The 27,847-nt window shown below is 52.0% G+C and overlaps 1 protein-coding gene across 1 annotated transcript; it reads left to right on the forward strand.

Moving 5' to 3' along the window:
- The first annotated feature begins 20,313 nt into the window (after positions 1-20,313).
- Positions 20,314-22,028, forward strand: LOC119325422 (spermidine hydroxycinnamoyltransferase 2-like). Its single transcript, XM_037599173.1, has 2 exons — positions 20,314-20,829; positions 20,930-22,028. The coding sequence occupies exons 1-2, from the start codon at positions 20,395-20,397 to the stop codon at positions 21,851-21,853; spliced, it is 1,359 nt and encodes a 452-aa protein (XP_037455070.1). The 5' UTR covers positions 20,314-20,394; the 3' UTR covers positions 21,854-22,028.
- The last annotated feature ends 5,819 nt before the right edge of the window (positions 22,029-27,847 follow it).

Genomic DNA, 27,847 nt, shown 5'->3' on the forward strand with positions numbered 1-27,847 from the left:
ATCGGTCAGATACTCTGTTAAATTAAATGGGACCCTCTTAGATTCATTTGCACCGACGCGTGGGCTTCGGCAAGGAGACCCTTTATCACCATTCTTGTTTCTGTTTGTGGCGGATGGTCTATCTTCAATCTTAAGGCAGCGGGTTTCGTCTAATGCAATTACCCCATTCAAGGTCTGTCGAAGGGCGCCGGGTGATGGGGTTGTGTACCTAGGGTAGGATCATGGACCTGATCCAAGTAACTTACCCTACGACATCCTTAGAAGAGGTCGCCTTCCAGTCGACCAACGAGGATTCACTCGACTGGCCTGAAGGACTCGACCACGAAGACTCACTCGACCACCAGGAGGTCAAGAGGCACTTTGCACTGCAACGGCCTGTAATCAAGTAGACTTTATGATAGTAAAGGCACTTTATGTGGGGCGTTACCAGTAACGCCCCAGACTTAACTCACCTTAAACCCTCTCCTGCGTGGGCTGGCTAGGGTCCTGGCGCACTCTATATAAGCCACCCTCCTCCACAGGCAGAAGGGTTCGGCACCTTGTAATTCATACATTCATAATCCACTCGACCGCCTCCGGGCTCCGAGACGTAGGGCTGTTACTTCTTCCGAGAAGGGCCTGAACTCGTACATCCTTTGTGCTTACAACCTCTCCATAGCTAGGACCTTGCCTCTCCATACCTACCCCCCACTCTACTGTCAGGCTTAGAACCACGACAGTTGGCGCCCACCTTGGGGCCGGTGTTTTAGCGATTTTGTGGAGAAGTTGCGATTCTTCCGAGTACTCTCATCATGGTGTCTGCTGGAGTTTTGGTCAAGGGTCAAGAGATCCGTCTCGGCACCCTCACCTTCATCGCCGACGACTCCGCATGGCTCCAGGAGGCTCCACTCGACGTAGACGCGCTCCCCGTCCGCGGTGCGACGCATTTTCGCGCATGTGTCCGCGGCGTTCTGCTGCGGCAACCGTCGACCCAGTATCGGTCGGCTCCTCCATCATCCACCCTCCCGGTCTCCCGCCAGCGCAAGCGCTCAGGCCGGTCGAGGCTTCAGCGATGGGTGAGTCACGCGGTGGCTCGCCAATCGGCCACTACACAAGTTGCGGCAATCGAGCCCAACGAATCTCTCTACGGCTTGTTCGATCAGTCGACTGGCTACGGAGAGACTGCATCCGAGTGCGGAAGCAGTGATCCAGCGGCGGAAATCTTGATGGTCGACGGTCCCCACAGCCCTCCTGGCTTCGCCCGTGGTGGTGGAGCAGGTGACGGCGGCGACCCTGCACGAGACTACGAAGAGTACCAGCCCGAGCCACTGGACTCTCTGCAAAGAGAAGAGCTTCGCCGCAGGAACGAGGATCCCCTGCGTATTCCCATCGCAGGAGAAACCCCCGAGGCTCGTGCCTTGGAGGAGGCGCGTCTGGCCAATTTGGCCGAGCGCACTCGACTGGAGAACCTTCAGCGAGCACTCGACGAGCGCGCGCGGCAACGAGTTCCCGACACCAGTCGACGTCAATTCTTCCCGCCGACTCAGGTATATCGAACCCCAATTCAGAATTTAGCAGTTGCGACCCGTATAGCAGAGTCCATTCAGCCTTCGCAGTCGGAAGCTGGCAGAGGTTTGCTGCAAATCAGGGATCTGCTCCGGGCAGCAGGAGATCAGAATTCAGCCGTGCCTCAGTCGCGCAACAGAATTCACAGTCGATCTGTCACTGTGAATACGGTTCAGTCGGCTCACAGCCCCAGATCGCCTCCGCGGCGCGAAGGGCGTGAGAATCGGCGAGATCAATATGGCGACAGACTCGACCGAGATGATAGGCGTCGAGTGCCCTATTCCCCTCCGAGGGGTGGGTCTTACGCTCCTCGGCAGCCAGATGATAGACGTCAGTACAGTACAGGGCGTAGGGTTCCAGTTGACCCCAGAGAGCCAGGCTTCGACGCGCGATCCATTATCGTGCAAGGGTTGGTCGACCGGAACAGAGCCCATCGAGGCGCACTCGACAGAGGTGTACCCACGAGCAGTCGAGTACATGTTTCTGGTCCTGAATGTTTCAGCAGAGCTATCAGAGCCGCAGTTATCCCCCCCAATTTCAGGTTGGCAACAGGAGTCAGCAAGTTCACTGGTGAGTCTAAGCCTGAAACTTGGCTTGAAGACTACCGAGTGGCAGTTCAGATCGGTGGTGGGAACGACGAGGTGGCCATGAAGCATTTGCCCCTCATGTTGGAAGGTTCTGCCAGGGCATGGTTGACTCAATTACCTCCTAGCAGCATTTACACTTGGGAAGATCTGTCCCGAGTGTTCGTCAGAACGTTTGAAGGGACTTGCAAGCGACCAACGGGATTGACAGAGTTGCAAGTCTGCGTGCAGAAAACTAATGAGACTCTCAGAGAGTATATTCAGAGGTGGATCACTTTGCACCACACTGTGGAAAATGTCTCTGATCATCAGGCAGTATGCGCCTTCAAAACGGCGTCAAGAACAGAGAACTGAGTTTGAAATTTGGTCGAACCGGTGACATGACCTTGAGTCGGATGATGGAGATTGCTACCAAGTACGCCAACGGCGAAGAAGAAGACCGACTCCGAAGCGGCAAGCACAAGCCGAGTCAGTCGGAAAAAGGAAACACCAGTCGGAAACAGAAGCGGAAGGCTGAACCGGCAGCTCCTGGAGAGGCTCTGGCCGTGACTCAAGGAAAGTTTAAGGGGAAACCAAAAGGATCCTGGAACCCCAAGAAGGTAAAGGATAAAGAAGGGAATGACGTGATGGATATGCCGTGTCACATTCACACGAAGAAAGATGAAGAGGGGAATATCATTTACCCAAAGCACACCACTCGCCAATGTCGACTCCAGATCCAGCAGTTTCAGGGAAAACAGTCTAAGGACAAGGAGAAGGAGTCGGACAAGGCCGAAGACAAAGAAGACAGTGAGGGAGGATATCCGCATATCAACTCCACTCTGATGATCTTTGCAGATGTGGAAAGCAGAAGTCGACTGAAAGTGATTAACCGAGAGGTGAACATGGTTGCCCCAGCAAAGGCAAATTATCTGAAGTGGTCTCAAACACCCATCACATTCGACCAATCTGATCACCCGACTCATATTGCCACCCCCGGGAGGCAAGCTTTGGTGGTCGATCCAGTTGTCGAAGGCACTCGACTGACAAAGGTGCTGATGGATGGTGGAAGTGGGCTGAACTTATTGTATGCAGACACATTGAAAGGTATGGGCATTCCGATGTCCCGACTGAGCACTAGTAACATGAGCTTCCATGGATTTATACCAGGGAAGAAGGCCGAGTCACTCGGCCAGATAGCTTTGGACGTAGTGTTTGGTGATTCGAAGCATTTTCGCAAAGAAAAGTTGACGTTTGAGGTCGTGGATTTTCAAAGTGCATCTCATGCCATTTTGGGGAGACCAGCCTATGCACGGTTCATGGCTCGACCATGTTACGTGTACCTCAAATTGAAGATGCCCGGTCCCAAAGGTGTGATCAATGTCACCGGTGATAGGAAAAAGGCAGAGGAGTGCTTTCAGAAGGGCTCCAAGATTGCCGATTCCCAAGTGACAGCGGTCGAGTTCGAAGAATACAAGCAAAACGCAGATCCGAGTGACTTGCTGCGATCCAAGAAGCCCGCCACAGAGTCTGCATTCCAGTCGTCCGGTGAGACGAAGCCTGTTCACATTCACCCGACCGACCCCGAAGCAGCTCCGACCCGCATCTCCACAACACTCGACCCAAAATAGGAAGAAGCGCTCATCCAGTTCCTCCGTGAGAACTGGGACATTTTTGCATGGAAGCCCGCTGACATGCCAGGTGTTCTCAGGGGACTGGCTGAGCATCGCCTAAGAGTCGACTCGTCTGCAAAACCAGTCAAAGAGCATCTTCGGCGGTCCGCCGTCCAGAAGAGAAAGGCCATCGGTGAAGAAGTGGCTCGACTATTGGCGGCAGGATTTATCCGAGAGATATACCACTCCGAGTGGCTCGCTAATGCCGTCATGGTTCCTAAGAAGGACAAGTCGCTCTGAATGTGCATTGATTTCAAGCACATCAACCGGGCCTGCCCGAAAGATCACTTTCCTCTCCCTCGCATAGATCAAATTGTTGACTCGACCGCGGGATGCGAGAGGTTGTCTTTTTTAGATGCTTACTCCGGGTACCACCAGATCCGTCTGTACGGGCCCGATGAGGTAAAAACAGCTTTCATCACTCCATTCGGGTGCTTCTGCTATATCACCATGCCATTCGGCCTCAAGAATGCCGGAGCCACATTTATGCGAATGATTCAGAAGTGTCTACTCACCCAAATCAGTCGGAATGTGGAAGCTTATATGGATGATATTGTTGTCAAGTCACGAAAAGGTTCCGACCTGCTCGCTGACCTCGCCGAAACATTTGCCAACCTCAGAAGGTATGATATCAAGCTCAATCCATCAAAGTGCACATTTGGAGTTCCTGGTGGCAAGTTACTCGGTTTTCTCGTTTCCGAACGGGGAATCGACGCTAACCCAGAGAAGATTGGCACTATTCTCCGAATGAAATGCCCTGTGCGAGTGCACGATGTCCAGAAGCTTACTGGATGCTTGGCCGCATTAAGTCGATTCATCTCACGACTCGGTGAAAAGGCACTGCCTCTTTACCGACTGATGAAGAAGGCTGACAAGTTCGAGTGGACTCCAGAAGCTGATGCAGCGTTTGCCGAGCTAAAAGCTCTGCTCTCCACCCAGCCGGTGCTTGCTGCTCCAATCAGCAAAGAGCCTCTGTTGCTCTACATTGCAGCCACAGGACAAGTCGTCAGTACTGTGCTAACGGTCGAGCGGGAAGAAGAAGTAAAAGCTCTCAAAGTTCAGCGCCCAGTGTATTATTTGTCTGAAGTCTTGACTCCATCCAAGCAGAGATATCCTCATTATCAGAAGCTTGTGTATGGAATATACATGACCACAAAGAAGGTTGCTCATTATTTCTCTGACCATTCCATCACAGTCGTCAGCGACGCTCCACTATCAGAGATTTTGCACAACAGAGACGCAACTGGTCGAGTGGCCAAATGGGCGATTGAACTTCTTCCCCTTGATATCAAGTTTGAGGCAAAGAAAGCCATTAAGTCCCAGGCGATAGCAGATTTCCTCGCCGAGTGGATTGAACAACAGCAGCCGACTGAAGTTCACTCGGAGCATTTTACCATGTTTTTTGATGGCTCTAAGATGTTGAATGGTTCCGGTGCTGGGGTTGTCCTGGTTTCCCCCAGAGGAGATAAGCTCAGATATGTGCTCCAGATTCACTTTGATTCCTCCAACAATGAGGCAGAATATGAGGCCCTCCTATATGGGTTGCGCATGGCCATTTCACTCGGCGTCCGTCGCCTAATGGTCTATGGCGACTCGGATTTAGTGGTCAATCAGGTGATGAAAGAGTGGGACGTGAGAAGCCCAGCCATGACTGGATACTGCAGTGCAGTGAGGAAGCTGGAGAAGAAGTTCGAGGGGTTGGAGCTCCATCATATACCCCGACTGAAAAATCAAGCAGCTGATGATCTAGCAAAGATAGGTTCCAAGAGAGAAGCCATTCCGAGTGGTGTGCTCTTGGAGCATATACACACTCCGTCAGTCAAAGAAGATCCTTTCACCGAAGAAACTCCGCAGCCCAAGAGCGCCACAGATCCGACTGAAGTTGAAGTCCCAGCGGTGGTCGACTTGATCATGGAGGTTTTGGTGGTCATTCCCGACTGGACGATTCCGTATGTCGCATATATCTTGAGGAAAGAGCTTCCGGAGGATGAGGAAGAGGCTCGACAGATCGTCCGTCGATCTAAGGCCTTTACCGTAATCAAAGGACAATTATACAGAGAAAGCGCGACTGGAGTCGGTCAGAAGTGCATAACACCAGAAGAAGGTCGACTCATCCTCAATGATATTCACTCGGGGACCTGTGGTCATCATGCGTCCTCTCGGACCATCGTGGCCAAAGCATACCGAGCCGGATTTTACTGGCCCAAGGCGAATGAGATGGCAAAAGAGATAGTAGATAAGTGTGAGGGATGTCAGTTCTACTCGAATATGTCGCACAAGCCTGCGTCAGCTTTGAAGACCATCCCACTCGTCTGGCCTTTTGCAGTTTGGGGGCTGGACATGATCGGTCCTTTGAGAACAGGACGAAGTGGCTTCACGCATGTACTGGTGGCAGTCGACAAGTTCACCAAGTGGATCGAGGCTAAACCAATCAAGAGCCTTGACACCGGTACTGCTGTTAGCTTCATCAGGGAACTAATATTCAGATATGGAGTCCCGCACAGCATCATTAGGGATAATGGGTCGAACTTTGACTCAGAGGAATTCAGAGCTTTCTGCGACTCCCAAGGCACACGGGTCGACTACGCATCAGTCGCCCATCCGCAGTCGAATGGACAAGCAGAGCGAGCTAATGGACTGATTCTCAAGGGACTAAAGCCTCGACTGATGCGTGATCTCAAACACGCGGCTGGAGCTTGGGTCGACGAACTTCCATCTGTACTCTGGGGACTGCGGACCACGCCTAATCGGTCGACCGGAAGAACTCCATTCTTCTTGGTCTATGGAGCTGAAGCAGTCTTGCCGAGTGATCTTCTCCACAATGCTCCTCGAGTTGAAATCTACAACGAAGTAAAAGCTGAACAAGCGCGGCAGGACGCAGTCGACCTTTTAGAGGAAGAAAGGGAGATGGCTCTGATCCGATCGACCATCTACCAACAAGTTCTGCGCCGTTTCCACGCCCGAAATGTGAGAGGTCGAGCCTTCCAGGAAGGGGATTTGGTTCTCCGAGTGGATCAGCACAAACCACACAAGCTTGCTCCTTCTTGGGAAGGCCCCTTCATCGTCACCAAGGTTCTCCACAACGGGGCGTACCGTCTCTACAACGTCGAGCATAATATCGACGAGCCCCGAGCTTGGAACGCGGAGCTACTCCGCCCATTTTACACTTAAGTTTTATCACTCGGATGAGTTGCAATAAAGTACTTTTGTAGTTCATGGACCTCAAAATAATAGTGTCATAGTTCCTCCACAATATCTGTCACTTTTTATTTTTATTTTCCAATAAAATTCCCCTCAGTGGGTGACTTAGTTGCGAATCCGTTTCGCCTAAGTTTGTAAAAATCCTACCGAGTGGTGAGCCAGACTCCCACTCAGAGGCTTAGCTGCGAATCCGTTTCGCCTAAGTTATAAAAATCCTACCGAGTGAAGAGCAACCCTCTCACTCGGGGGCTTAGCTGCAGTCCAAGCACTCGCCTAAGTTGTGAAAATCCTACCGAGTGAAGAGCAACCCTCTCACTCGGGGGCTTAGCTGCAGTCCAAGCACTCGCCTAAGTTGTGAAAATCCTACCGAGTGAAGAGCAACCCTCTCACTCGGGGGCTTAGCTGCAGCCCTGTGCTCGCCTAAGTTACAAAAATCCTACCGAGTGAAGAGCAACCCTCTCACTCGGGGGCTTAGCTGCAGTCCAAGCGCTCGCCTAAGGCACCTTGCTTTGAACCTGCAAAAGACATTCCGAGCCGAAGGCAATCGTATTCAAGCAGCAAATCCAAGTTTGAATCGACATCTAAAGGAACCGAAAGTGCTCAGGCGTCAAGCCTGTTCAGGTTTGTCGGTTACAATTTCACTCGGCATACCGAGGCAAATTTAAAACGTCGAGCCAGAAGAAGTTTTTTACCCCTCCTGTGGAGGGCTGGAAGGTGCAACAAATTCATCAAGGTCAATCCCGTCGGCGATCCGAGTGGCAGCTGCAAGGAAAGTTTCCATAAAGGATCTGAAGTCGTGCTTCTTGGTATTGGCCACCCGAAGGGCCGCCAGCTTCTCTTCTCGCGCATCTTTGCAGTGGACTCGGGCCAGACACAGAGCGACATCTGCACCACACCGAGCCGAGGACTTCTTCCACTCCTGCACTCGACCAGGGATCGTGTTCAAGCGCACCATCAGCGACTCAAGGTCATTCTGAAGTGTCTCCTCAGGCCAGAGCGTCGAGTCGATGCGAGATGTGGCGGCCTTCAGCCTTGCGAGATAGTCCACGACAGCTGCAACACGAGACTCCAGTCGGAAAACATCCATGGCAATTTCGTCGTTCACCGGAGAATTGACGGGGTCAAGGTTTGGCTCCAGTCGGCTGGTTTCTTCTTCAAAGTTTTGACAAAATTCTGCAAGGGTGATCACTAAGTCAAGGAGATAGTCGAATGGAAAAAGCCACAATTGGAAATATTTGCCAAACATGGAGGTCTACCTTCAAGCATAAGGAACAACTTCTTGGCAAGGCCACTCAGGAAGGCCTCCAGTTCAGTTTTCTTCTCAGTCAATTTGCTGACTTGATCGGTCAGGGCAGCTTTGTCAGTTTTCAGTCGACTGACCTCCTTGTTGGCAATCCCAAGAGAAGCTTTCAGATTGGTATTGTCTTGTTCGAGCTTGGTGACTGAAGCTAACTTCTCGTCAGCAAGCTTGATCTTCTCAGCTAGCTCAAGGTCTTTCTTCTGCTGGGCCTCCCTTACCTTACCTGCAAGTTACAGCAAGATCAGATGCTGAAACAAGCAAGGGGAAAAGCAGTCGTCAGGGTCTCACCAAACATACCTTCGGTCTCCTCCTTTGCCTTTGTCAGCTTCTCCTGAACCAGCTTCAAGCTCAGCTCGACTTGAGTATGTTTTTGTTCCAGCTCTGAGTAGCGAGCCACAAGATCACAGGAGTTCTGTGAAGAACCAATCGACTAAATGTCAAATATAATTCACTTCCGAGTGAAAAAGGGGATAAACACACGTTTCTAAGACTACAACCAAATACAAGCATTCGACCGTAGTCTCGGGGACTACACCCAGTGGGTGCACTCAGCGTGCCCCCACTAATCCTGTTGAAGACAAAGTCGACCAGTCGACCTCAAAAAAAAAAGAGAGAGATGCATTCTCTAAGACTGTGATCAACTGCAAGCAGTCGACCACAGTCTCGGGGACTACACCCAGTGGGTGCACTCAGCGTGCCCCCACCGGTTTGTGAAATCCAGTCGACATAGTCGACTGAAAGAAATATTGACGTCATAAAGCCTAAAGCCGACTGCCAGCAGTCGACCTTAGCCTTGGGGACTACACCCAGTGGGTGCACTCAGCGTGCCCCCACCGGTTTGTGAAATCCAGTCGACATAGTCGACTGAAAGAAATATTGACGTCATAAAGCCTAAAGCCGACTGCCAGCAGTCGACCTTAGCCTTGGGGACTACACCCAGTGGGTGCACTCAGCGTGCCCCCACCGGTTTGTGAAGTCCAGTCGACCAGTCGACTGACAGAAAGATTGACATCATAAAGCCTAAGGCCGACTGCCAGCAGTCGGCCTTAGCCTCGGGGACTACACCCAGCGGGTGCACTCAGCGTGCCCCCGCTAACACGGAGTTTATTCGACACACCCAGTGGGTGACTAATATAAATTCCGGAAAAGAAAAGTTTTTGGTAGCATATCCAACAGAACAAACAGCGGTCGACTGACCTGGACATTGCTTTGGAGGGCAGAACTGGCGTCATAAGCTGCCTGGCTCGCGTCCCGGATGGTCTTCAGCTGCTCCATCATGAGTCCCGCCTGGCGTATTGCCTCCTTCGCTGCGCCAGCTTGGTCCTCTGGGACGTGGTGCGTCGTAAAGAGGGAGGGCTGCTGAACACTCGTCAGTGGATTTGCGAAGGACACCGTGTGTCGAGTGGTGTTCCCTTCCTCCACAGTCAGAATCTCAGGCGCCGTCACATCCTGAGGTACCTTACTGGCGGACGCTTTCCGACTCCTCCTGCGTGTCAGTGGTTCTTCATCCTCGTCGTCGTCAGGGAGATTGATAACAGTGTTGGGTGGAGCTGCGGAGAAGGATCAGGATCAGAGATCGCGTGTCAGTCGACTAAGAACGGTGTTAAGAACACAGTACCTGGATTCGAAGTTGCTGCATCCTCCATCTCGTGGTCATCAGCCCGGGCCGAGGTCTCAGAAGTAGCAGCACTGCAACTCCAAAGGATTAGTCGACTAACTTCAGCGTCGACCAGAGATAAAGTTCGCACAGAATAAGAAAATATGAGCAGCACAATTACCCTGATATGGTGGGGATGGACACCTTCATTTTCGGCAGGAGCTTGGTCGGCTTTGGCGGAGCCCCCCTAGGCTGCTTCGGCGCCTTTTCAGTCGGCACTGGAGAAGTGGTCCTAGGGCGCTTGGTCGACTGCGTCGCAACCCCCTTGCCACGTTCAGTCGAAGGGTCGTGGACGAGCTTCGACCGCCTTTCCGAGCGCGGTGGCACGACCTCCTCCTCTTCCTCCTCGTCTTCGGCATCATCATCATCGCCGTCGTCATCATCATCGTCATCGTCGTCCCCTGCAACGTCCGAGTCCCATTCCTCCTCGTCCTGGCTCTCGCCCCCACTCGCCTCACCCTCCTCAGTCGGAGTTTGTGCCCCATTGGGCATCGAGTACAGCTCGGTGAGGGCCTAGCAGATATCAAGACAATGATCAGTCGACCAGTCGGCAGAGTAAACAGAGATGAATGCGACAAGAATGCAGTGGAGAGCAGGGCAAGTGTACCTTATTTGGATCACTGTTGTGGTCGAGTGGAGGAATCCTTCTGGCTCCGCGTGGGTTGTCCTTGTTTCCAGTGACGGCTACCATCCATCTTTCCAGAGTGACATCATCGACTGCTTCTGGATGGACTCTAGTCTCGTCTTCGGTCCCACAGTACAACCACATGCAGTGGCTCCGGAACTGGAGAGGCTGGATGCGACGCCTGAGGAAAACCTCCAGGAGGTCCATGCCCGTCACTCCCTCCCGAAACAACTGCACCACGCGCTCCATCAACATCTTCACGTCAGCTTTCTCCTCCGGAATCAGCTTCAGAGGGGAAGGCTTGCTCACTCGGTCCATGGTGAACGGAGGGAGTCCACTCGACTGCCCTGGCGTCGACTGGACCTGGCAGTAGAACCAAGTCGACTGCCAGCCTCTGACGGACTCGGGAAAGGTCATGGGCGGGAAGGTGCTCTTATTCCTCACCTGAATCCCCAGGCCTCCGCACATTTGGACGACTCGGGTTCTCTCATCACCTGGGCTCGCCTTCTTCACGGTCTGAGATCGACACGTGAATATATGTTTGAACAAACCCCAGTGCGGTCGACAGCCCAAGAAACCCTCACACATGGACACGAACGCGGCAAGATAGGCAATGGAGTTTGGGGTAAAGTGGTGGAGCTGCGCTCCGAAGAAGTTCAAAAAGCCACGAAAGAAAACACTCGGTGGCAAGGAAAACCCGCGATCAACATGGATGGCCAAAAGCACACACTCACCCTCTTCTGGCTGGGGCTGCCACTCCTTCCCCGGAAGCCTCGCAGCTCCGTGGGGGATCAAGCCCTCGTTGGCCATGTCGAGGAGGTCATTCTCCGTGATGGTCGACTGGATCCAGTCTCCTTGGACCCAGCCCTTCGGCAGGCGGGATCTGGACGAGGACCCTCCGCGGCTGGTGGACCTTCCTTTCGCCTTCTCCGATGTCGACACCTTATTTGCGCGCTCCAGCGCCGCCGTCTTCTCCTTGGCCATGGTCGCCGGCGAGATGCGCAAAGGGAAGTGGTGCGGGGGCGAGAGCGAGCACGCTGGGCAGAGAGGAAGGAAGCAGAGAGAGGGGAAGAATGCTAAGGCGCAGCACAGAAATCCTCGCCGGGCACATTTATAAGGTCCCTTCCGAGTGGATGACAGGCGGGCCTGGGCGATCTAATCATATCTGGAACAGTTATGCAGGCGGGATACGTGGCGAAAAAGGCGGCGCGGAGATCGAGGCGTCCATGCCCCGTCCCATCCGAGCGCCGCGGTCCGCCCCGCTTCGCGCGCGCCCCAAAATTTCGCATCCCGCGGAATCCGCGAGCAACAAATCAGTCTGTCAGGCGCGGTGTTTCCGGCGATCCGTCGCTCGGAGATCGTCGAAGCCTGAAAGATCACTCGACGCAAAAACAGAATGGATCAAGTTGACTGAAGGCAATTTGTTTCCTGTCGACAAAGGGATTCTTTGGTCCAGAACAGCGCACAACCGGAGCGCAAAGGTTAATCGGAAACGACATCAACTCCTTCTTCACTCGAAGCCTCGATCCATTCGGGGGCTAATGATGGGGTTGTGTACCTAGGGTAGGATCATGGACCTGATCCAAGTAACTTACCCTAGGACATCCTTAGAAGAGGTCGCCTTCCAGTCGACCAACGAGGATTCACTCGACTGGCCTGAAGGACTCGACCACGAAGACTCACTCGACCACCAGGAGGTCAAGAGGCACTCTGCACTGCAACGGCCTATAATCAAGTAGACTTTATGATAGTAAAGGCACTTTATGTGGGGCGTTACCGGTAACGCCCCAGACTTAACTCACCTTAAACCCTCTCCTGCGTGGGCTGGCTAGGGTCCTGGCGCACTCTATATAAGCCACCCTCCTCCACAGGCAGAAGGGTTCGGCACCTTGTAATTCATACATTCATAATCCACTCGACCGCCTCCGGGCTCCGAGACGTAGGGCTGTTACTTCTTCCGAGAAGGGCCTGAACTCGTACATCCTTTGTGCTTACAACCTCTCCATAGCTAGGACCTTGCCTCTCCATACCTACCCCCCACTCTACTGTCAGGCTTAGAACCACGACACCGGGAATATCACACTTATTATTCGCAGATGATACTTTGTTATATTTTAAGGCTTCACTTGAGCAGTCCGTGGAAGTTAAGAAGGCTCTGGATTTGTATAACAAAGCTACTGGGCAAAGTCTCAATTATAACAAATGCTCGTTGTTCTTTGGTACTTCTTGTCCGGAGGAGGTACAAGATGCGATTCGGTCTACACTGGAGGTCACATCTACAGTTTTTGAAGAGAGGTATTTGGGGCTACCTACTCCTGAGGGGCGAATGTCGAAAGGCAGGTTCCAAAATTTGCAAACTAGTTTAACAAAAAGACTAGTCCAGTGGGGAGATGGTTACCTCGCGCAACCGGGAAGGGAGACGCTGATTAAATCAGTAGCGTTGTCGCTGCCAACATATATCATGGGAGTTTTTAAGCTCCCCTACTCGCTGTGTGATGATCTTACAAGAATGATCAGGAATTTCTATTGGGGATCGGCAGAAGGGAAGCGGAAGGTACACTGGAAAGGCTGGGATCATTTGTTGCAACCAAAGTCCAAGGGAGGTGTTGGTTTCCGTGATCTGCGTCTGTTTAACCAAGCTCTTCTAGCACGTCAGGCTTGGAGGTTGATTACTAGACCGGATAGTTTGTGTGCCTGTTCTGAAAGAAAAATACTACCCCAATGGGAAACTAGAGGATACGGTTTTTGCTGCTAATGCATCCTCATCTTGGCAGGGTATTAGCCATGGGCTGGAGCTTCTTAAGAAGGGCTTGGTATGGAGAGTTGGTGATGGAAGAAGTATACGGATATGGCGAGACAATTGGATACAGAGGCCATTTTCATATAAACCCATATCACCGCAAGGGAGGTGTAGGATCCGGTTTGTGGCCGATTTACTCAATGAGAATGGTTCCTGGAAATATGACCAAGTAGTCAAGTATTTCTGTGCAGCTGATGTGTCTGAAATTTTGAAAATTAGGGCATCTCCACGACAGGAGGCAGATGTGCTTGCTTGGGGGACGGGTAAGCTGGGTTTGTTCAGCGTGAAAAGTGCTTATGAGTTGGCATTTGAGGAGATGCATAGAGACAGTGTGGTGGCCAGCAGTACTAGCCCGGATGGTAGGAGGACGCTGTGGAAACTTATTTGGGCAGCGGAGGTGCCCCCGGCTGTGAAGAATTTCGCTTGAAGACTGAATTCAAATAGTCTACCAACCTGGTCGAACAAGCATAAGATCGGCCTTGAATCTTCTCCTCTTTGTCCTGTCTGTGCGATGGAGCCGGAGGATAGCTTCCATCCTATGGTGCGATGCCCTCTAGCTCGCCACTTATATGAAACAATGGCAGAAGTTTGGAGATTACCACGGATTGATACAATAAAATTTTCAGGCAAAGAGTGGCTGTTTCAGACCTTGGAATATTTGGATGAGTCGCAGCGAAGCATGATCCTTTTTTACCTTCTGGAGGTGTTGGTATGTTCGTAATGAAGTGGTGCATTCCAAGCCTGCACCACCAGTGGAGGCCTCCTCTAGATTTTTACAGAGCTATTTGAACTCGATGATTGCAGTTAAGGCGAGTACATCAGCCGATCAGATGAAGGGGAAAGCAAGTACTAATCAGGAGAGGAGGGCCCGGCAACCACCTCTCGTGCAATCGCCCAAGTGGAAGCCACCCACCCTGGGCTGGCTAAAACTCAATACTGACGGCTCGTTCGGTTCTGATGGTTCAGCAGGGGCTGGTATGATCCTACGCGATGGGAATGGTGCAATTATTTTCTCAGCTTGTAGGCAATTATTTTCTTGTCGGGATGCTCTGGAGACTGAGCTCTGTGGTTGCATGGAAGGCCTTTCTATGTCCATTCAGAGGAGTGAAGCTCCTATCATAATTGAGATGGATTCCTCAACCGCTGTTGCTATGATTCAAAATGAAGATATGGATAGATCGGTCTACTCTTCCTTGGTGAAGGAGATTAAGTTTCTGATAGGTTTCAGGGAAACTTGTGTTACTCATGTTTCCCGTTCTCAAAATAAAGCTAGTGATAGTCTTGCTAGTTTTGCTAGGCTAGAGAGAAGAACTATGACATGGCTTGCTTCTGGTCCACCTGAGACCCTTGATTTCGTGCAAGCTGATTGTACTGATACTTTGATCGAGTAATACAAGTATTTCCATCGCAAAAAAAGGGAGGGAGGGAAGAGATGAGAGCAGGGGCGAGGTACCTTGCTCCGTTGGTCGACAACTACGCAAGCCCAGCCAGGGGTTCGACTCCAGGAAGTCGCGCCGGCGGCGGCAGGGCCGTGGGGGAGCGGCCCCAAGCCATGGTCCTCGCACCGGCGTCTTCGGCCAGCTCTTGACCCATGTCCTCGCGCCCGTGGCTCCCTCTCGCGAGTCGCGACCACTACGACCAAGCACAGCCGGGGGTTACCTCAGGACCTCGTCCCGCCCCGTCGCCCAGGTCCTCGCGCCGGCGCTGCGGGAGGTAGCCGGGGAGTTTCTGGACGGTGGTATTCCAAGGCTGCCGCGGGGCAAGGTTCCGGTGAGATGAGACGAGTGGATCGGGAGATGACATTGCCATGGGGAATTTTTCAAAGAAAATTACTGATCTACCCTCGGAATAACTAATTGGCCCCACCAAAATTTGTAATGGTCCCGCCGTTATATGTAATTTCTCGTAATTTTAGTTTTGTAACTCCTTCTAACTTCTATTTTTCTATCGTCGGATTTGGATGGATGAAGGGCTCGTAAAATCGCCAATCATCGTAACAGTTGTAATATATAGGTAAAACTGTGTCTCGAATCTGAGAATCTTTAGCGTCTGTAGAGGGTTGGTTTTGGTATATATTTAGCTATAATTATAACTCTCCGTGCTATGTTAATGAGCCAATTTTTCTTTGTGTATGGCGTGGTCCTCAGCAATACCAAAGGTCTTTGTATGAGAAGTCAATTTCCTCATGTGCTGATAAAATTAGTATGTTATAAATCAAAGAACATTAAGTAAACGTTTCTAGCGTGTTGATTTTGCATGACCCACCGCGACCGTGAAGATTGTACTTTTTTTACCAAGGGTGACGAATATAAGATAGAGCTGTACTCCTAATTTTTTAGGTGATATATGTGAGGGTGATTCCTTTACTGTTCTCTAATTAGAACTCAGTGGATCTATGCACCGTGTAGAAACTAGGAAAACGGGACAATATCCAGTTGGACGGAGTCCGTTGCTATTTGTCAGAGCATCTCCACTAGGCTCCCCAAAGACCCTTTTTTCTAACTTTGAGAGCGTCGGCAGTGAAAAAAGCCTCCACTCACGCCCTCAGGATCGCTTTTTTCGTCGGTTTCGTGCAAATTTAGCGCCGGTAGTATCATCCGAAACCCAGCCCCCAGGGAGCCATCTGAGAGCGCCGGCAGTTTGTTTATGCATGCAAAGGCGCACCTGCAGCCACATCTTCCCCCTCCCCCGTCGCTTTGAGCCCGGCCCCCACCTTCTCTCTCCCCAGCACCACCTACTACACACACAGCCGGAGCGGGGCTCGCGCGGTCGTGGCGGCGCACGCATGGCCGAGCGCGGGGCTCGAGCTCGCGCGGCCGGGGAGGGGCTCGCGGAGCGGAGCAGAGCGCGCATGCCCAGGGCGGGGAGGGGCTCGTCTTCTTTGCCTTGCAGTGGCCGTCTCCGTCGTCTCTGCGCATGGCCAGGACCAGGGCCGGCTCCAATCAGGGGGGGGCGCCGAGGCCGCCGTTGGGAAGCATGGCCGGGTCCGCTCGCCGCCCCGTCCGGCTCCACCCGCGCGCGCCTCCAGCCCTCGCAGAAGCCGGGCGAGAGCCTAGCGACGCGGCGGGGCCATTCACGTGGAGACGATGGCGGGGCACGGAGACGGTGGCAGGGCCATCCAGGCGGCCCCGCAGTGCGCCGGCGAGCAGCACCAGCGTCCCCTCCCGAAGGAGCTTGTCGATTCAAGCGCGGGGCGCGCTAGGGGGCGCGCGTCCACGACGCGGCGTAGGCCGAGCCCCGCGCCGCGGCCACGTCCTCCTCCTCCGGCGGGGCCGAGCCAACGCCCATCCGCAGGCTGGCTCTCGTGGTGATCTGCAACGTGGGGCACCTACTCAGAAGGCCGGGCCTCGCTGATGGACGCGGGCGCCGTCGCGGCCGTGTCCGGCATCCTCCCCTCCGCCCACGACGATGCTACCGCGTCACGCTCGTGCTGAGCCGCAGCAGCCTCCGGTTCCACGGCCTAGGCGAGCATGCGAGCCTGCGGGCGCAACTAGGACGGCGCGGGCTGGGACCGCTGAGGTGGCCTCCTCCTGCTCGAGATGGCGCGGCGTGGGCACAGGACGGGTGGCACTGGAACACCGGGCACACCGGGCACTGGAACATCGTCGAGCTCGGAGGCCACGGCGGTGCGCGAGCTCCTCCTGGCATCGCTGGCCGCGGCGGGGCACTGGGCGTCGGTGCTCTTCCTCGCTGCGCGCCACGCGCTCGTGAACCTTCGAGCTGCCGCCACGCGTCCTGCTCGTCCAGGCTTGGGGTGGAGACGGCTGGAAAGATTTGCCACCCAGTCTTCAAATTTACGCCGGCGCAGCCTCAGCCGGACGAAAAAACGTCCGTGGGAGGCACAACGGCCGGAGATGCTTTCAGTGAGACATGGCACCGCATTGCACAAGAAAAAAAACTGGAACCTTTGGATGGGCTCGCATGTGACAGACCGTGTAGGGACAAGCTCCAGAGCTTTGGCCAGAACTTTTACAGAACACGCAGGCTGTGTACAGTAACATATGTGTGAGGAAAATCAAGTGAGAGAGAAAAGGAACCTGTGGAAAGGAAAAGTTCCAATCTTGATGCACCAACGTACGTTTCTGATAGTTCTGACTGGGGTACGTTCGTGTGTGTGTGTGTGTGTGTGTGTGTGTGTGTGTGGAGGCATAATGTAAATGCGTAAATTTTCAAGACGAAATACATTAAAATGAGGGATGTGAAAGGAAAATATGAGGCTTTAAGCACATGATACTATTCACCTTCAAAGTCCAGAATTTGTTTTTTTACTGGTCGCAGTTCAAGGTATTTCATCCTAAATTTTTACACACTAGGCCAGTGCCCGTGCGTTGCAACAGGAGTATGTATATCCTAGTAACTATGTTTTCATGTATGTAGGAAAAAGTATGTTCCCCTCTCTCTCTCCGTTCCTTAGATCCATTTTGCAAGCGTGCGAGTGCAACACGTACGTAATCACTTTTGTGTGGTTGCCACCCCTCGCAGCCTCGCCCTTCAGAAATCATTGCCATGGGAGATGATGGTGTCATACACACACAACAATTGCTACCTTGCCTAATGCGCATGTGAAATAGTCTGAGCTTGCCTATCAAGGAGATGAATTAGGGGTGGTTTCCATTTTCAAGATAGGCAAGTTTTAGAAAGAATACAAACTTACCTATCAAGGATATGTGTTAGTGATGGATATGGAAATAACCCCAACTTGCCATGTATGTGTCTATTGTGTTGTCTTCGCCATGAAAATAATCCAAGCTTGCGCTGTACATATGTATTGCTCTGTCTCCCTAGCTATGTATTGTGGAAAATTAGTCCAGCGAGACTGTACACAATTTCGAATATAGTACTTGTTGTCTATATAGTATTAGTCCAGTGAAAAATGTGTTGGTCTTTCATATATGGTAATTAGCATATAACAAAAAATTTAAAGTATACATTTTGACACAACAGAATGCAAAATTCTGATTAGAAATAGGGCATAATTCTACCATGCATGGACATAGCAAGAAAGCATGGTGTTCTCACTTGAATATTATTTGATCCAGCCCACTTTTGAAAGAATTGGTTACCGTGCACCATGAATGAAGGCAGCGTCCAAAGCTGATTACCCTCTCTTCTCTGCTGTGTGCCGCTAAAGCGCTGCAAATCGAGTCGTACCATCAAGCAAGCAAGCGAGCAGGCTACAACCACAACAATCAAGCAAGTAGTTAGATTAGATTGAATCACAGGCTTCACAGACGCTGCATAGTAAAGGTAAAAAAACTAAAATGGGTAATAGTTTCCTGATATAACCTTAGCATGATCAGTCATCGTGGTTGTCGGGGAGAAGCCCGTGCATGGCCAACCGCTCACGGAAGGTGGCGACGGTGCCCTACTCCTAAGCAATAGCAGATTCTTCGATGGAGATCGCCGGTGGAAGCGGGGAGTCCACGTGACGCCTGCGGTGCTACATGATCGCATGGATGACCATGATCCCAATCCCATCTTCTTCTGCCGCCACTCACCATCTGAGTTCAAGCGGCATGGATCATGGAAGATAGTGCTGCACTGGAGCTGGGCAGCCGCGTACTTCAGTCTACCGCCGAGGTCAACTTCATCAGATGATGGGTGCGGCGACTGGATCGGGGGAGTCGTAACATAACCGCAGCCCGCCCCTATCCCTGATTAGTGTGTCCCACACGAGCGATTGCATGGTTTAAGGCGGATGGGTTTTCTGTAAGATTAATGCGTCATTAAAGAAGAAAGGAGATTGATTGACATAAGAAAGGAGATTGATTGGCGTTATCAAATCAGATTTTTATTACCATACATGAATTAATTGTGTTTGCCAAATAATAGATTGCTTACCATACGTGAAATATTCAGTTACCAAAGTTAGAGTGGCTTGTCCAGCCAAATGAGGATAAACCGGTAAACAGGGAACCGCCAGGAATAAAACTGGTGGAGGGACAAAAGAAAATCGTGGAGGGGAGAGGGGTCGTACGAGAAGTTGGACGAAGCGAGGGGGACGTAAGAGGGGAGAGGGAACATTACGTTTCTTTTAAGTAGTAGAGATATCTACATTTCGTCCTTGTATACTTGCATATTATTTTAGATCTTTTTTAAACATGAAAGTTTGAATTTGGATTTTCCAAAAAATTCAGGCTCCATAGAGCCGGGTCACCAAAATGCCCCACTTCTTCCGCCTTTCTTTGGCACATATGACGTCCTTTAGTTCTAAGAAGGGGCAATTCCATTTCTGACCTAACTCGAACCCACTACTCGCAATTATTCTTAATTTTCAGACCTACTTAGTTTTGCCTCTATTTCGTTGTGTGGTGTTATAGAAGTACCCCTGAACGACATTTCCTTCATATCTTTCTTACTTACTAAGCTTTGTGACATTCCTCTGTAGTCGTCGGTGCTTTCCATTCTTTTGCAGTATCCGCGAGCATCTCCATGGACAGGAGTTCCTGTATTTTGGTGTTCAAGTTTTCAGGGAGAATAAATATTTCTCAAGGATGCTACAATAGAACGAAAAGCACCAACAGTTACAGAGGAACATCACAAAGCTTAGAAAACAGAGAAGACCCGATGAAAACGTCGCTGAGGGGTATTCCTATAACAGCACATACTAAAAATGGGGGCAAAATTGAGTAGGTCTTACAACTATATTAGGGGTAAATGTGAGTAGTGATTCGTGTGTCAGCCTGTCAGGAGTAGAAATACACATGTCCCTTCTAAAAAACCGCCTTGATGTCCCAATTGTGTGTGTGTGTGGCTCCTTCATCCGAGACCTTGGTCCAGGCATCAACTAGGGAGAAGGCAAGCTGCAACACAAAGTTAATCCAAACTCCAATAGATCATTAATTCATTAGTTTACCAACCACAAGACCCAATTGTGCATATACAATTGTGTATATATGCGTATATATACACAATGGCATCCATGGAACCGAGCGGGATCAACCAGGTGCATGCATCCTCTCCTGGGCGCGTACGCATACATTCGTAGCGCATAGGGGCCGGGTAGCTGGTAGCAAGTTCACTGGCCACCATGCTGAGGTTCACCGCTCGCCGGAGCAAACCCAAGCTCGTCGCACCGGCGCGGGCGACGCCCCGCGAGACCAAAGCCCTCTCTGGCCTGGACGACTGTGCCTATCTAAAACACTACGTCGGCGGCGCGGAGTTCTTCCGTCCCGTCCGCCGCGAGCACGAGCCGGCGACGGACCCCGCCAAGGCCATCAGGGCGGCCCTCGCGGAGGCCCTGGTCCACTACTACCCGCTCGCCGGCCGGCTGCGGGAGACGCCCTGTGGCAGGTTCGTGGTGGACTGCACCGGCGAAGGGGCCGTGTTCGTGGAGGCCGACGCCGACGTGCGCCTTGAGGAGTTTGGCCACCCGCCGCGGCCGCCCTTTCCATGCGGCCAAGAGCTTCTGTGCGACGTCGACGAGCACACCCCAGTCGTTGACAACCACTTGGTCTACATGCAGGTCAGGTGTTTGATAGTAATCACTAGCCAGTATGTATATTTGCTTGGATTTGCATAGTTACAAATGATCTGGTTATGTATATATTCATTTCCGCGTGCAGTTAACGAGACTAAAATGCGAGGGCTTTGTTCTATCTGCCCACATGTGCCACAACGTGGTCGACGCCTTCGGCATGATCCAGTTCATCAGAGCCATCGCCGATCTAGCCCGCGGCGAGGCCCGTCCGACCGTCCTGCCCGTCTGGAGCAGGGAGAACATGTTCAAGCCACGCACGCCCCCTCGTGTCAGGCGTGATATCTTCCCAGGCAGCATTTCCGTAGGCGTCTCCACGGTCGACACGATGCCACCCGCAGACATGGTGACCCAGATCTTCCGCTTCGGCCCGAAAGAGATCGCCACTCTCAGAAGCTACGTGCCGACGCACCTTGCACGGTCCTGCACCAGGTTCGAGCTGCTCACCGCGTTCATGTGGAGGTGCCGCACAGTGGCGCTAGGCTACGAGCCTGGGCCCGACGGACCGCCCGTGCGCCTCGTGTTTCGCATGAACGCGCGGGGCAAGTACCCGCCGATCCCCATGGGCTACTACGGCAACACCGTCCTCCGCCCAATGGTGGAGACCAGTGTTGATGATCTCTGTGGCAAGCCTCTCGGGCATGCGCTCGAGCTGGTGCACAGGGCCTGCAGGCTCAGCACCACGGAGGAGCACGTGAGGTCGACGGTGGACATGATCACCGCGCTTCGCGCGCACCGGTATCTTGATGTGGATAGGGCTTTTCATGTGTGCGATATGACTCGCCTTGGAGAGGATAGAATTGACATGGGATGGGCCAAGAGGGTGGGTGGTGGTGTCGCCTACGTTCTAGACCAAATGAGCTACCACCTGGCTTTCAAGAATGAGGATGGTGAGGAGACCACCCTTGTGTCCTCCGACGCCTTGCCCAGGCCTACGCTGGAGAGGCTTGCAGAGGAGATATCCATGTGGATGACCAGTGATGCAAAGAAGATTATACCCAGCTCCATGTGAAGCGCTTTTCTACCAGAGCCGGTTTCTATACTATAATATGATGTATTTTTGGTTCATTCCACTTCTTTTCGTTTTTGTTTTAATTTTTTATGCTAGGACCCACCCATTGTTTGGGGGCAACCATTTGATTCTAGTCTATCTATTTCTGGCTTTATTTAAAGTTGGACTCACCAGCACATGCTTTTTATTTTGATTCTAAAGTATGTACTCCCTCCATCCGAAAAAGTTTGTCCCCCAAATGGATGTATCTAGCACCAAGTTAGTGCTAGATACATCCATTTGAGAAATAAACTTGGGACAAGCTTTTTCGGATGGAGGGAGTATGACTTTGATCTTTTGAACCAAACATTTGATTTATGTTTATGATCCATTTGGATACAAGTGTCCATAGCGTTTAAATCTTTTGAACAAGATCAATCTTGAAGACGTTTTGAAAAGTCTACTATTCAAAGTTGTGTAACCATAGTGCGACTAATTTATCATGTTTGACATGTCAGTGTGACTCAAGGTTGGTATCTTGAAAGTTTCATTTTGTCTATGTTCGATATATTATAAATTTATAATACATTCATAATTTCATATATGCTCAATAATTGGAAGTCACCATATACGGAAGTTTTGCATTGTTCAGAGCGAACATATCAAAATATATGCTCTAAAAGTTAAAGACTTATATTGAGCAGACAAAAGAGGACCATGTTTTCCTTGTGTATGCCGTTGTCATCATCTGAGTGGTCTACCCATCTCGCCTCTTTACGTCGCCTCGATTAGATATACTTTTAAGCCTCTTATGATGTGCTTATTTTATGCACATTACAAGAGGTACATGCTGGAAGAGCAACAGATCTTTCCATGACGTACAAACTTATGCGCAAATACACTACTCATATACCATCAGGTTCCAAACGTACAAACTTATACTCCCTCCGTTCCTAAATATAAGTCTTTCTAGAGATTTTAACTAGTGATCACATACGGAGTAAAATGAGTGAATCTACACTCTAAAATATGTCTATATACATTCGTATATGGTAGTCCATTTCAAATCTCTAAAAAGACTTACATTTAGGAACGGAGGGAGTATCAGGCATTGGCTCAGGTATACGGGATTGTTAGATTGTATTTACATGTATATATTGTAACGTTGTATACCACCTCATTATATATATATATGATAGGCCACCCACCCCTAGAGGGTTGTGCCGGTTCCCCCCAAAGCCTATTGTCTTACATGGTATCACGCTAGGTTACGTCCGCTTCCGCCTAAAAACCCTAAACCGCCGCCGCCGCCACCGCCGTCGCCGCCGCGCCCGCCGCCGCCGTCGCCCGACTGCTATGACGTCCGCCGCTGCGTCCGGCTCCACCGCCACCGGTTTTCTGCCGGCCTCCCTCGCGGCACTTCTCTCGAGGCCGCTGGATGTCGCCTCCCTTCAGGCGCCGATCGGGACACGGAGCGTCGGCTCCCTCTTCGCGCTCCCGCCGGCTGCTACTTCGCCCGGGCAGGCGCTTGTGGCCCACACCACCGCCGCCCCGTCAACCGCGGCTGTCGCGCCCTCGGCCACTGCGCCGCTGGTGGCGGAGGACGTCGCGCTGGCAGGCTTCGCGGCGTCAACCGCGGCCATCGCGCCCTCTGTCACCGCGTCGGCTGCCCCTCCGACTGTCTCCACGGTGTTCTCACCTCAGCCAGTCTCCTCGATGGGATCGCAGCCGCCGCCGCCGTTTCACTTCGGCCATCTCATCACCATCAAGTTGTCGTCGGACAATTACATCTTCTGGCGCGCGCAGGTTCTTCCGCTTCTTGGGAGTCACTACCTGCTTGGCTATGTCGACGGCTCTCTCCCTTGCCCTCCTGCGCTGGTTGACAGCGTGCATGGTCCGGTCTATAATCCGGCTCACCGTGTCTGGACAGGGCAGGATCAGGCGAACCTCTCCTCCATCCAGGGGTCGCTCTCTCCGGCCGTTGCTAGGCTTGTTGTCTTCGCCAAGACGTCCCACGAGGCATGGACTATTCTTGAGCGCTCGTTTGCGGCACAGTCGCAGGCTCGTGTATCTGGGCTCCGTCGCCAACTTGGGGAGTGTCAGAAGCTTGACTCCACCGCCACTGAGTTCTACAACAAAGTCAAGAGTCTCGCCGACACGCTGGCCTCCATTGGACAGCCCCTCACCGACTCCGAGTTCAACTCGTTTATCGTCAATGGTCTTGATGAGGAGTATGACGCCCTAGTCGAGATCATCAATGAGAGGGGCAACTCCACGCCCATGCCAGCACACGAGGTCTTTTCACGCCTCCTGCTTACTGAGCAACGAGTCGAGACGCGCCGATCCAGGGGCAACGGCGCCCTCTCGGCAAACGCCGCCACCAAGGGTGGTCGCTCCTCTGCTTCATCCAGGGCTCCTTCGGGGCAGTCACCACCACCCGCCTCGGCCCCTCCTCCTACTGCGACGCTACCAGGGGCTGGCGGTCCACGTGTGTGCCAGCTTTGTGGTCGCGATGGGCACTGGGCCTCGAAGTGTCACAAGCGCTTCCGGCGGGGTTTTCTTGGTCTTGGCAATGACGGGAAGGATACACGCAACTTTGCTCGTCAGGTCGCCATGGCTGATCGTCCGCCGCCGTAGAAGCCACAGGGACACACTCAGTCCTACTCCATTGATCCCCACTGGTACATGGACTCTGGGGCGACAGAGCACCTGACCAGTGAGATGGGGAAGCTTCACACTCGTGAACCCTACCATGGCTCCGACAAGATCCACACCGCCAATGGAGCAGGTATGCACATCTCTCATATTGGTCAAGCATCACTTCTCACTAGACATGCCAATAGGAGTCTTCAACTTCGCAATGTTCTTCGAGTTCCATCTGTGACACGTAATCTTCTTTCAGTTCCTAAACTCACTCGTGATAATAATGTGCTTTGTGAATTTCATCATTTTGATCTTTTTATTAAGGATCGGGGCACGAGGGACATTCTTCTTAGTGGGCGGCTCTGCCAAGGTCTCTATCGTCTGGAGCATCCTGGCGTCGCTCGCGTCTTCAGTGGAGTTCGGGTATCTCCGTCACAGTGGCATGCTCGTCTTGGTCACCCGGCCACACCTATTGTCCGGCATGTTTTGCGTCGTCATGAGCTTCCTAGTGTGTCTAGTAATAAAGATGTAGCAGTGTGTGATGCTTGTCAGCAGGGGAAGAGTCATCAACTTCCTTTTTCGGAGTCCAGTCGTGAGGTGAAACATCCTTTAGAACTTGTGTTTTCAGATGTATGGGGTCCTGCTCAGACTTCTGTTAGTGGTCATAATTATTATATCAGTTTTGTTGATGCTTACAGCCGCTTTACCTGGCTTTATCTTATCAAACGTAAATCTGATGTGTTTGACATTTTTGTTCAGTTCCAAAAACATGTTGAACGCCTTCTCAAGCACAAAATTGTTCATGTTCAGTCGGACTGGGGTGGCGAGTATCGCAACCTCAACTCCTTCTTTCAGTCGCTTGGGATCACTCATGGTTTAGCATGTCCCCATACACATCAGCAGAATGGTTCAGTAGAACGTAAGCATCGTCACATTGTTGAAGCTGGTCTGACTCTTTTGGCCCATGCATCTGTTCCGTTTCGTTTTTGGAGTGATGCTTTCACCACTGCATGTTTTCTCATCAATCGTACTCCCACTTGTGTTTTGAATATGAAGACTCCCATTGAAGTTCTCCTTAATGAACAACCGGACTACACCTTTCTCAAGGTGTTTGGGTGTGCTTGCTGGCCCCATCTCCGTCCATATAACAAGCGTAAGCTCGAGTTTCGTTCCAAGAAGTGTGTTTTCTTGGTTATAGCTCTCTTCATAAAGGATACAAATGTCTTCATGTTCCCACTAATCGTGTCTACATCTCTCGGGATGTTGTGTTTGATGAGCATGTTTTTCCCTTTGCCAACCTCCCCGTGTCCACTACCGAGCCACCTGTCATGCATTCATCCTCTGTTGCTTCTGACCAATTTGATTATGTTGCATATTCTCCTCTATTGTTGTCTAACCATGGTGCAGGCACTGGTCGTGGGGCTTGTTTGGAGATTCTGGAAGCGCCATCTTCCTCTTCGTCGCCATCGCCTTCATCCTCGGCACCTTCTGTTGTGCATGAGGAGCACATGGCGCCCCTGCATGGCCTCGGTTTCCGTGCTCATGCACGGCCGATCGACGTCCTGGCCCGGTCGCCTCTGGCTTCTGGGCTGCCTTCGCCATCGTCGCGCCCTGCAACCCCGCCGACTGGGCCGGCCTCCTCGGTCCCCGTCTCGCCCAGGGCGTCGGGGCAGTCATCACCAGGCCTGGCCTCGCCCAGGGTGTCTGGGCCCTTCTCACCAGGGCCGGCCTCGCCTGCTCTCGCCTCGCCAAGGCCGTCTGGGCCGGTGTCACCGGAGCTGGCCTCGCCCACCCTCGGTTCGCCCATGGCCTCTGAGCCCCTGTCGTCGGGCCAGTCTTCGCCATGCAGCCCGGAGTCGTCTGTCCCGAGCTCGCCTGAGGTGATTCCTGCATCTCCGGCGACCGTCACGTCTCCGTCACCTTCGCCTCCGCCGGCTCCTGCTGCTGCTCTACGTCCACATACGCGCAGTCGGAGTGGCATTTTTCAGCCTAAGCAACGTCATGATGGCACAGTTGCTTGGTTAGCGGCGTGCATGTCTGCTGCTCTCGCAGATCCATCCTCTGAGCCACGCACGTATCAAGCTGCTATGCGCATTCCTCATTGGAGAGAGGCCATGGAGCAGGAGTATCAAGCGCTTCTTCGCAATCAGACATGGACTCTTGTTCCTCCACAATCACGGGTAAATGTCATTGATTCCAAATGGGTTTTCAAAGTGAAGAGGCATTCTGATGGGTCCATTAAGCGCTATAAGGCTCGTCTGGTTGCTCGTGGTTTTCGACAGCGTTTTGGACTTGACTATGAAGACACCTTCAGTCCAGTGGTCAAGCCTACTACCATCAGACTTCTTCTCTCTCTGGCTGTTACTCGAGGTTGGTTTCTTCGTCAGCTTGATGTTCAAAATGCTTTTCTTCATGGTGTCTTGGCGGAGGAGGTTTACATGCGCCAGCCTCCGGGTTTCTCTGATCCGGATCGCCCTGATCATCTCTGTCGTCTGTCCAAGGCAATTTATGGTCTGAAGCAGGCTCCTCGTGCTTGGCATGCTCGTCTTGCAATGGCTCTTCGTGCTCATGGTTTTGCATCATCAACTGCTGACTCCTCATTGTTTCTTCTTCAAAGGCCTGAGGTTACTATGTACTTGTTGGTCTATGTAGATGATATCATTTTGGTCAGCTCCTCTCAGTCGGCTGCTACTGCGCTTGTTCGCTCACTTGGTGCTGATTTTGCGGTCAAGGACCTTGGGAAGCTTCATTACTTTCTTGGTGTGGAGGTTACTTCTCATGCTGCTGGCCTTGTTATGACGCAGAAGAAGTACTCTCTAAATTTGTTGCAGCGAGCTGGGATGCTTAAGTGCAAACCGACGACTACACCCATGTCTACCAATGATAAGCTCAATGCTGTTGATGGTGTGCTTCTTTCTTCTTCTGATGCGATCGAGTACCGGAGTATTGTTGGTGGGCTCCAGTACTTGACGATCACGCGACCAGACATTTCCTATGCTGTTAACCGAGTCTGCCAGTATCTGCAGTCACCCCGTGACACTCATTGGTCTGCTGTTAAGCGAATTTTGCGCTATATTCGTTTCACGGTGGCTCATGGTTTGCATATTCGGCCGTCTGACTCTGGTTGTCTTTCAGCATATTCTGATGCAGACTGGGCTGGCAATCCGGATGACAGGCGATCCACGGGGGGTTATGCTGTCTTCTTTGGCTCTAACCTGATTGCCTGGAGTGCTCGGAAACAGGCTACTGTCTCGCGTAGCAGTACTGAGGCTGAGTATAAGGCTGTGGCCAATGCCACATCAGAGATTATCTGGGTACAGTCCTTGCTTCAGGAGTTAAGTATACCCCAATCACAGCCTCCTGTTCTTTGGT

Source organism: Triticum dicoccoides, chromosome 6B (assembly GCF_002162155.2).
Source record: "Triticum dicoccoides isolate Atlit2015 ecotype Zavitan chromosome 6B, WEW_v2.0, whole genome shotgun sequence".
NCBI classification, from domain to species: domain Eukaryota; kingdom Viridiplantae; phylum Streptophyta; class Magnoliopsida; order Poales; family Poaceae; genus Triticum; species Triticum dicoccoides.